The 11,362-nt window shown below is 39.8% G+C and overlaps 1 protein-coding gene across 7 annotated transcripts in view; it reads right to left on the bottom strand.

Moving 5' to 3' along the window:
- Positions 1 to 11,362, bottom strand: part of BEND2 (BEN domain containing 2) — a 132,074-nt gene that overhangs the window by 101,377 nt on the left and 19,335 nt on the right. For 6 of the 7 annotated variants that reach the window (XR_012381054.1, XM_073902034.1, XM_073902033.1 and 3 more), the window contains 7 exons: positions 10,473 to 10,887; positions 9,152 to 9,274; positions 7,928 to 8,035; positions 6,349 to 6,498; positions 4,629 to 4,778; positions 2,711 to 2,836; positions 1,060 to 1,182 (listed from right to left, as the gene is read on the bottom strand). Coding sequence is in view for 6 of the 7 variants with exons in the window: in XM_073902034.1 (XP_073758135.1) it covers positions 1,060 to 1,182; positions 2,711 to 2,836; positions 4,629 to 4,778; positions 6,349 to 6,498; positions 7,928 to 8,035; positions 9,152 to 9,274; positions 10,473 to 10,887 (1,195 nt within the window). In the remaining variant the exon portion in view is untranslated. The remainder of the gene's footprint in view (positions 1 to 1,059; positions 1,183 to 2,710; positions 2,837 to 4,628; positions 4,779 to 6,348; positions 6,499 to 7,927; positions 8,036 to 9,151; positions 9,275 to 10,472; positions 10,888 to 11,362) is intronic. The other variant, XM_073902037.1, reaches the window with a different exon arrangement.

Raw genomic sequence — 11,362 nt, 5'->3', positions numbered from 1 at the left:
AAAAAAAAAAAAAAAAAACTTTGCTGGCTGACTTATCCTTAAAACATGGCTAAAGGGAAATCTTCTGACCAAAACGATATGATGAAGGAAGGAGTCTTAGAGCATAACGAAGGAAGAAAGAGCAATAGAAAGAGGAGAATCATGCACACAGAAAAACTAGATCAATCACAAGTCACTGGTGGGAATGGAAATGGTACAGGTATACTGGAAAGCAGTTAGGCAGTATTTTACAAAACTCAGCTTACCATGACCATAAGACCCAGCCACTGTGCTCTTGGGCATTATCTCAGAAAAATGAAAACTGATGTTCACACCGAAACCTTGTACATGGCAGCTTTACTCCTAATAGCCCCAAACTGGAAACAACCCAGACATCGTTCAACCAGTGAGCAGATAAACCACGGTACACCCATACCATCGAACAGTAGTCAACAATAAAAAGAAGAACTAGTGGTGTACACGGCCACTTAGATGAAGCTGCAGGGAATCATGCTGAATGAGAAAAGGCCATCCTGAAAGATTATATACCATGTGAGTCTATTTACAGAAAGCTCTTGAAATGACAAAATTCTAAAAAGAAGAGCAGATCAGTGGCTGCCAAGGGGAGGGACAAGGCAGAGTAGAGGCAGGAGAGTAGGAAGCAAAAAGCAGGTATGGGTTTAAAGGGTGATGGAAGGTATGGAACCCTACTCACATCATGAAATTACATAATATAAAACTGAATCCCCCCCACACACACACACAAACATAAACCCATGCACAAATACAAATAAAACTGAGAACAGCTCAATAAAATCTGTGGAATCTATCAATGTCTATACACTGGTTGTGATCCTGTAGTTCGGCGAGATGACATCACTGGGGGAAACTGGGTGAAGTCTACACAGATCTCTCTTAAAATTACATGTGTGGCTAAAATTTTCTCAAAATAAAACTTCTTCTAATTTTTACCTAATTAGTTCTAATTAATTTTTAATTAGGAAAAGCTACCACTAGGTCACATTATTAATGAATCTAGATTAAACAGTGCTACTTGTAATATGAATCATTTCAACTCACCCAAACTGGAAGGGATGAAGAAATATGCTGAAGTTTCTTGACCACTGTCATTTTCCAACAAAGGTTGGTAATTTGTCATCTGAGTGCTATTTTCCAGGCCGGTTTCTGCTTTGACCATCACTTCTGTAAGGACAACATTTTTTAAGTGCTGTAAGAAAAGACTATCAACCTCATGTTCTATAACCAATGAAACTATTCTTCTGTATTGAAGCAAAAATAAAGGTATTTATGGACAAAGGAAAACCAAAAATATTTGTCACTAACTGATTTATGCTTTAAAAATGGCTAAAGGAAAATCCTCTTAAGAAAGCATATAAAAGATACTACATCAAAAACTAATGATGTATGGTGATTAACATAACAATAAAAAATTTAAAGGGGAAAAAAAGCATATAAAAGAACGAATTCCAGAGCATCAAGGAGAAAGAACAATTGAAAGAGCAGAAATATGGATGCAGAGAAACTGGATCACTCATACATTGCTGACAGGAATGGGAAAAGGTACAACTACGCTGAAAAGCAGTTTGTCAATTTCTTATAAAACTAAGGATGCAATTACCAAAGGACCCAGCAATTACACTCTTGGGCATTCATCCCAGAGAAATAAAAACTTGTGTGAAGGAGTGAAATGAATGACATGAAGCAAAACTAAAAATGATAAACAAGTATTCATAGCAGTTCTACCCCTAACAGCTGAAAACAGGGAAACCCGGAGGTTTTGAATAGGTGAACAGATAAATAAATCTCAGTGTATCCACACATTGGAATAGTACTCAGCAATAAAAAGGAAGAAAGGACTGATACATGCAGCAACATGAATGAGTCCCCACGGAAGTACACTGAGGGAAAGAAGCCAATCTCAAACACCATGTGATTCCATTTCTATAACAACATTAAATGGACAAATTATAGATCTGGAGGGCAGATTCCAGATTGCCAGTAGTTAGAGACAGGGCAGGGCATGGAACTGGGGAGAAAAGTCCTCTGGAGGGAGGTGGGTGTGGTTCCAAAAGAGCAATATGAGGGAAAATGGTGATGAGGGAACTGTTTTAGGGCTTGCTGTGGCAGAGGATACATGAACCTACGCACATGATAAAATTGTACAGAACTAAATACACACACACACACACAAATTAATACAAGTGAAACTGGGGACATCTCAATTGTATCTGTGGATGGTATCATATCAATATCTTGGTTGTGATAATTTTCTTTTTTTGCAAGATGTTAACCATTGGGGAAAATTGGAGAATGGGAACACAGAATCTGTCTATTCTTTTTTACAACTGCATGTGCAGCTAAATTTTTCTGAAAATTAAAACTTTGATCAGAAAAAGCTACCACTATCAGGGCGCCTGGGTGGCCTAGTCGGTTAAGCATCTGCCTTTGGCTCAGGTCATGACCCCAGGGTCTTGGGATCGAGTCTCCTATCGGGCTCCCTGCTCAGCAGGAAGTCTGCTTCTCCCTCTGCCTCTGCCCCTCCCCCCTGCTCGTGCTGTCTCTCTCTCTCTCTGCTCTCTCAAATAAATAAATAAATAAAATCTTTTTCTTTTAATTAAAGAAAAGAAAAAGCTACCACTATCTTACACTAAGGATGTTGATGAATCTAGATTAAATACGCTACATGTCAAATGTATCATTTCAAACTCACCAAAACTGGGAGGAATACAGCAATGTAACGAGGAAACGTCTTGATTACCGCCGTCTTCCAATAAGACTGGACAACTCATTGTCTCAAGGTTCTCTTCTGGGCTGGTTTGAGCCTTTACCATCATTCCTACAAATAAAATAGTTTCAAATACTAAAGACAAGAAATCTCAACCATGAAGTCTAGATCGGGCAAAACTGTCCTTCAATAAAGGAGCAGATTTGTGAGAACATTAACAAATGGACTTGGAGGGCATTATACTAAGTGAAATACCAGACAGTAAAAAGGACAAATACTGCATGGTATCACTTACGTGTGGAATCTAACAAGAAAAAAAGTCAAATTCATAAAAACAGAAGGTAGAATAAACGAATGGCAGTTGCCAGGGGCCAGGGGGGTGAGGGAAGTAGGGTGAGGCTGGTAAAAAGGTACCAGTTTTCAGTTATAAGGTAAGTAAGGAGGGAGGATCTAATGTACAGCATGGTAACTTTAGCTGATAATACTGTATTGTATCACTGAAATTTGCTTAGGGGCGCCTGGGTGGCTCAGTTGGTTAAGCAGCTGCCTTCAGCTCAGGTCATGATCCCAGGGTCCTGGGAGAGAGTCCCGCATCGGGCTCCCTGCTCGGCAAGGAGGATGCTTCTCCCTCTCCCTCTGCCTCTCCTCTTTGCTCTTGCTCTCTCTCTCTCTCTCCCTCTCTCAAATAAATAAAATTTAAAAAAAAAAAGAAATTTGCTTAGAGACTAGAACTTAAGCATTCCCCCCACCAAAATATAAAAGGTAAATATGTGAGATGGTGGATATGTTAATGAACTCAATGGCAGGAATCATATCACTATGTACATGTACATCAAGTCATCATCCTGTACACTCTCTAAATATATTACAGCTTTATCTGTCAATTATACCTCAATGATGCTGAAAACAAGAAATGAATATCCAAACTCTTAAAAAAAAATGAATGAATGAAGGGGAAATCACGATCATGACATTCTCACACAAAGGAGAGCCAAAAGTCTTTGTCACTAGCCGACTTACATTTGAGAATGGTTAAATGAAAATCTATCAGAAAAGAATGATGAAAAAACAAAATGTGGAGCATTAAAAAGGAAGAAAGAACAAAAAAGCAGCAGAAATCTGGATGCAGAGAAACTGGACCACTCATACACTGCTGGTGGGAAAGTAAAATGGTACCGCCTCTCTGGAAAACCATGGGGCAGTTTCTTATAAAACTAAACATGCAATTACCATAGAACCAAGCATTTGCACTCTTGGGCATTTATCTAAGAGAAATCAAAATTTATGTTTACACAAAAACCTGTCCATAAATGGTCACAGCAATTTTACTTGCAATACTGAAAGCTGGAAAAAAGTCCAGACATTCTTCAACCAATACACAAACCGTGAACACCCACACCACGGAATAGTACAAAGCAATAAAAAAGAAGGAAATGTTAATACACGCAACAAGTCAGATGACTCTCCAGGGAATTATGCTCAGATGGGTGCAGTTACAAAAAGGCAAGACGAGGCATCCTCATGGTGATGGAAATGTTCTGTATCCTGACTGTGGCGGTGGACGTCAAACCTACTCATGTGATAAAATCAAACAGAACTAAACACATACACAAAATCAATACAATGAAACTGGGGACATCTCAATAAGATCTGTGGATGATATCAATGTCAGTACCCTGGTTGTGATGTTCTATCATAGTTTTGCAAGATGTTATTGTGGGCAGAAATGGATAAAGCATAAATGAGATCTCTCTGTATTACATCTTACAACTACATGGGTATCTAAAATTACCACAGTATCAAAAGTTTAATTTAAAAAAAAGCTATCACTAGCTGACACGAAGGATGGTGATACTTCTAGATTCAACAGTGCTACTTGAAATAAGTATCATTTCAAACTAACCGAAATTGAGTGGGATGGAGAGAGATGAAGAGGCAGGAGCTGAGCCACTGTCATTTCCCGATGAAGTTTGGTAACACACTATCTGAGAGCTGATTTCCAGGCTGGTTTCCGCTTTTTCTGGCATTTCTACAAGTATAACTTTTTCAAGTCCTGAAAGACAAGAACTCTCAACTGTGAATTCTATACTGAGTGGGATTATCTTTCAGGAAAGAAGGGGGGAATAAAGACATTCTCACACAAAGGAAAATTTTTTAAAAAATTGTTCCTAGCAGGTTTGTTCCTAGCAGATTTACTATTAAAAGATAGCTAAAGAAAAATCTTCAAACAGAAAGGATAGTATGAAAGAAGGAATCTTGCAGCATCAGTAGAGAAGAAATAATGACAGAAAGATCAGAAATATAGATGAGGAGAAACTGGATCACCCATACATTGTTACTAGGAATGTAGAATAGTCCAGCCTCTCCAGAAAACTGTTTGGCAGTTTTTATAAAACTAAACATGCTATTACCATAAGGCCCAGCAACTGCACTCTTGGCATTCATGACAGAGAAATGAAAACTTGTATTTACACAAAAATCAGTACATGAATGTTCACAGCAGCTCAGCTTTACTTCTAGTATCCACAAACTTGGAAAGAAAAAAAAAAAAAAGATGTCCTTCAATGTGTGAATGTTTAAAAAAAAAAACAACAACTGCTGTGTATCTATACCATGGGAAACTCTCCATCAATAGATGAGAAATGAAAACTTCTATTTACCCAAAAATGTGTACATGGATATTTATAGCTGCTTTACTCCTAATAGCCAAACACTGAAAAAAATCCAGATGTCCTTCAACAGGTGAACGATTAGGCAAAATGTAATATATCCATCGCACTATTTTCAGCACTAATAGTAATAAACTATTGATACATTCAACAAACCGGATGAGTCTCCACGCGATTAATCTGAGTGGGGGAAAAAAAAAGCTAATCCCAAAAGATTACATCATATATGACTCCACTTATATAACAATCTGAAGAGACAAAATTACAGAAATGGAGAAAAGATCAGCGATAGCCCAGTGTTAAAGATGGGTCTTGGGGGGACGCCTGGGTGGCTCAGTCGGTTAAGCGTCTGCCTTCGGCTCAGGTCATGGTCCCAGGGTCCTGGGATCGAGCCCCGCATCGGGCTCTCTGCTCCGCGGGGAGCCTGCTTCTCCCTCTGCCTCTGTATCTCATGAATAAATAAATAAAATCTTTAAAAAAAAAAAGATGGGTCTTGGGGGCAGGGAAGGTAGGTGTGGTTGTAAAAAGACACAGTAACGAGGGAGCCCTGAGTGATGGAAATGATCTCTACCTTAACTGTGGCAGGAGACGTGGGAACCCACTCACACGATAAAATTACATAGTTCTAAATACACACACACACACACACACACATACACACACATACACACAGAGATACAAGTAAAAATGGAGGCATCTCGATAACACCTGCGAATTGTATCAATGTCAATGTCTGGGTTGTAACACTAACTATGGTTCTGCAAGGTGGTGTCACTGGGGAAAATACATAAAGCATAAACGGGATCTCTCTGTATTATTTCTTACAACTGCACTGAATCTTAAATTACGTCAAAATTAAAAGTTTCAAAAAGAGCTGTAACTGGCTTGTATTAAGGATGTTGATGGATCTAGATTAAACAGTGCTACATGTGATATGTATCATTTCAAACTCACCGAAATTGGGTGGGAGTGAGGCAGATGAAGAGTCAGTATCTGGGCCACTGAGACTTCCCAATAAAGCTGGGTAATAGATGGTCTCAGAGCTGTTTTCCTGGCTGGTTTCTGATTTTTCCGACTTTTTTATAAGTATGAATTTTTCAACCGCTGAAAGACAAGAACCCTCAACTGTGAATTCTACATGAGGCAAAACTATCCTTCAGGAAAAAGGTGAAAGAAAGACATTGTGCAACAAAGGAAATCTAAAAGAATCTGTCCCCAGCAAACTTACCTGTAGAGAAAGATCAAAGGAAAATCTTCAAACAGAAAGGACATGAGGAAGGAAGGAAATCTGGAACATCAGGAAGGAAGAAAGAACAACGGGAAGAACAGAAACGTGGACTCGGAGAGACACGATCACTAATACATTGCTGGTGAGAAGGAAAATTGGTACAGTCTCTCTGGAAAGCTGTTTGACAGTTGCTTATAAAACTAAACAAGCTATTACCATAAGATTCAACAACAGCACTCCTTTGACATTCACGACAGAAACAAAAACATATTTACACAAAAACCAGGACGTGGATGTTCACAGCAGCTTTACTCCTAATACCAAAAACTGGGGGGGAAGGGGGGAGGGGAACAACAACTAATGTGCTTCAGTGGGCAAATGGTTGCAAGCAACCATTGCACATTGCCAACCACAGGAAAGGGAGGAAGTACTGATACATGCAACAATCTGGACGAATCTTCAGGGAATTACGCTGACTGAAAAAACAGAACAATCTTCAAAGGTTATATACCATAAGATTCCCTTTACAGAACACTCTTGGAGTGACAAAATGATAGAGAGCAGTGTTTGCCAGGGGCTAGGGAAATGGACAATGAGGAAGGAAAGGGCAGCCTGAGAGAGGCGAGTGTGGTTCTAAAAGTGCAAGATGAGGGGCGCCTGGGTGGCTCAGTCTGTTAAGCCTCGGACTCTTGGTTCCAGCTCAGGTCATGATCTCAGGGTTGTGGGATCGAGTCCTACATTGGGCTTCTCTGCACTCAGTGAGGAGTCTGCTTGAGATTCTCTCTCCTCCTCTCCCTCTGCCCCTGCCCCCCACTCGTGCACTCTCTCTCTCACATAATAAATAAATAAATAAATAAATAAATAAATAAATAAATAAATAAAATCTTTTAAAAGGGGGGCAAGATGAGGCATTCCAATGGCAATGGAAATGTTCTGTATCCTGACTGTGGTGGTGGACATCAAACCTACTCATGTGATAAAATGAGATCAAAATAAATACAAATGCACACAAAACACTACAAGTAGAACTGGGCACATTTCAATAACATCTGTGTACTGTATCAATGTCAGTACTCTGGTTGTGATATTTTACTACAGCTTTGCAAGATGTTAACAGTGGGAGAAATGGGCAAAGTGTAAAATAGATGTCTTGATATTATTTCTTATAAATATACATGAATCTAAAATTGTTTCAAAATAAAAAGCTTAATTTTAAAAAAAAGAGCTACCACTAGCTTCCATTAAAGATGTTGATGCATCCAGATTAAACAGTGATACTTGTAATATGCATTATTTGAAACTCACCAAAATTGGGTGGGAGGCAGATAGCTGAACACTGGTCACCGTTATTTCCCGATGAAGTTGGGTAATTTGTCGGCTTGGGGTTGTTTTCCAAGCTGGTCTCTGCTATTACTGGCATTTGTAAGGAAAGAACATTTTTCAAGTGCTTAAGGAAAGATCTCTCAACCGTTAATTCGATATGTAGCAAAACTATCCTTCCTTACTGTATAGGAAATAAAGACATTGTCACATGAAGAAAAACTAAAAGAACTTGTCCCTTGCAGACTTACCCTTAAAGAAAGACAAAAGGAAAATATTCAAACAGAAAAGATATGATGAAAGAATCGATCTTTAAGCATCAAGAAGAAAGAACAATGGAAAGAAAAGATATAGGCATACAGAGAAATTATATCACTTCTATATTACAGGTGGAAGGTCAAATGGCACAGTTCCTCTGAAAAAAAGTTTTAGCAGTTTCTTATAAAACTACACACGAAATTATCATATGACCCAGAATTGCCCTCATGGGCATTCACCTCAAGAAAATATAAACTTAAGTGTACACAAAAGCGAGTACATAACTGTTCACAGAGTTAAACTTCTGATGGCCCCAAACTGGAAATATCCTCGACATCCTTCCATGGGTAAAGAAAGAGATAAACGGTTGTACATCCATACCATGGGAGAGCATTCAACAATAAAAAGGAAGAAACTCCTGATACATGCAACAATTGGTATGAATCTCCAGAAGATTATGTTTAGGGGGGAAAAAAAGCTATGCCCAAAAGGTTATATAGTATTTTATTCCATGTAAATAACAATATTCAAGTGACAAAATTCTAGAAAGGGAGATGAGTTCACTCTTTGCTGGGGCAGGAGGAAAGGGTGGCCAAGAGGTAGGTGCTTAAGGTCATAAAGGGCAATAGGCGGTGACAACGGAAGCAATCTGGATCACAACTGTGATGATAAATAAAACTCATGGAATAAAATTGCATAGAACTGAATACACACACACATACAAATGTGGATTGAATCAATGCCAGTACCTAGTTGTGTTATTTTACTATCGTTTTACAAGAGGTTATCATTGGAGAAATTGCATAAAACATAAATGGGATCCCTACATAATTTCTGACATCTACATGTGAATCTACAATTATCTAAAAATAAAAAGCTTCATTAAAAAAGGAGCTGGCCCTGACTTGGCACTAAGGATGTTGGTGAATCCATGTATCATTTCAAACTCACCAAAATTAGGAAGGATGTAAACAGATGAGATAGTATCTTGGCCACTGCCATCTCCCAATGAAGTTGGGCAATATATTGACTCAGTGCTGTTTCCAAGGCTGGCTTCTGCTTTTCTTGGCATTTCTATAAATAAAAAGTTTTCAGGGGCTGTAATAAAAGAACTCGTATGCACAAATTCTATACTGGATGAAACTATCCTTCCAGAAAGAAAGGGAAATAAAGACATCTCACACAAAGGAAAACTAAAAGATTTTTGTCCCCAGCAGACTTACTCCTACAGACAGGTTAAAGGAAAATCTTCTATGAGGAAGGATATGAGGAAAGAAGGAATCATGAAACGTCAGAAGAAAGAACGATGGAAAGATCAGAAATATAGATGCAGAGAAACTGGATCACTCATACATAGCTGGCCGAAACATAAAACGGTACGTGTAGTTTCTCCTAAAACTAAGCATGCAATTAACATATAACCAGGAATTGCACTCCTAGGTATTCATCTCCAAGAAATGAAAACTTATATTTACGCAAAAACCTGTGCATGAATATTCATAGCAGCCTTACTCCCAATACTCAAACACTGGGGGGGGCGGGGTCACAACCAAAAATCCGCCTCGACAGATGAACTGTTAAACTACAACATCCCTATACCATGGAACAGGACCGAGCAATAAAAAGGAAGGAACTAGTGATACATGTAACAACTTGCTATAATCTTCAGAGACTTACCTGGAATAATAATAATTTAAAAAAGTGCCAATTTCAAAAGGTGACATACTATATGCATACAACTATGTAACATTGTTGAAGCGACAAAGTTTTAGAGATAGACAACAGGTCAGTGGTTGCCAAGAGTCAGGGAAAGGAGAATAGGGAAGGGGCGACCACCAGAGGATGATGGGTGTGGTATAGAGGGGCAACTCAAGTGATCCTCCTGGTGATGGAAACGTTCTGTACCTTGACTGTGGCTGTGGACGTGCAAACCTCACTTGATGAAACTGCACGGAACGAAACGCACAAATACACAGTGAAAACGAGTCAACCCAGGGACAGCTGAATAAGATCTGTGGGTTATAGCAACATCAATATCCTGCTCGGGACATTTCATTGGAGTTTTACAAGATGTTACCTTCTAGGGAAATTGGGTATGGGGCATCACTCGATTGTTTCTTAAAACTACATGTGAATCTACACTTCTCTCCTAAAACTTTTAGTGAAAAAAATAGCTATAGCCAACTATAGTTCAATTTAAAAACCAGCTATTGCTAGTTTGCATTAAGAATGCTTTTTAATCCAGATAAAAGGATGCTATTTGTAAACTCACCGAAACTGGGGGGGGTGCAGAAAGCCGATGAGGCCGGGCCCGGGCCCGCGCGGCCTTGTCCCCGTACAGTTGGGCATCTGGCCATCTTGGGGGCGTGTGCCACACGGGGTTCTTCTGGGGGCAGAAGTGCTGCAGGCAGAGCCAGGGGAAGCTGGACAGAGGAGAGATCCCTGGTGGCCCCTTCACCTCCTTCACTGAAAATGTAGGACAACACAGCAAAACCAGGAACTGGGTTGCCTGGTATGACACTAGGCTGTAATGAATATGTGGAGACAATTTTGGGAGGTGGTGGACTCTCTCTGACGACCAGCTCCTGCAGCTCCGGGAGAGTGGCTGGCTGGAGAGCTATCCTTACAGGGTTAGGCCGGGCAAGGTTCTCCTGCCTTCTCACTGGTCTGGATGGGCCGCCGTCTTCCTGTCCAGGGTAAGAGAACACAATGGGTTATGCTCTCTTCTTTGGTTCCTGAACTTGAACTTCTCCATGAGGCAGACAATTAAAACTTTTTTTGTGTAAATCCAGATGACCTCTAAAATAACACAAACCCATTATAAATCATCTTAAAAAGTCGATACAAACATGAATGCCTCGGGGCACCTGGGTGGCTCAGTCGTTAAGCGCCTGCCTTCGGCTCAGGTCATGATCCCAGGGTCCTGGGATCGAGTCCCACATCGGGCTCCCTGCTCGGCGGGAAGCCTGCTTCTCCCTCTCCCACTCCCCCTGCTTGTGTTCCCTCTCTCGCTGTGTCTCTCTCTCTCTCTGTCAAATAAATAAATAAATAAATAATCTTTTAAAAAAACATGAATGCCTCCTTTCTTTGCAACATCATTTTCCACAGTTCAGGATAAAGGCTGAATTTTTATTATGTGATTTTTATTTCTCTTCAACCCTA

Source organism: Callorhinus ursinus, unplaced genomic scaffold (genome assembly GCF_003265705.2).
Source record: "Callorhinus ursinus isolate GAN/ISIS: 27379988/994484 unplaced genomic scaffold, GSC_fseal_2.0 scaffold16, whole genome shotgun sequence".
Taxonomy (NCBI): Eukaryota; Metazoa; Chordata; class Mammalia; order Carnivora; family Otariidae; genus Callorhinus; species Callorhinus ursinus.
Note: the sequence above shows the minus strand (reverse complement) of the source record. Positions and strands in the feature narration are given on the sequence as shown.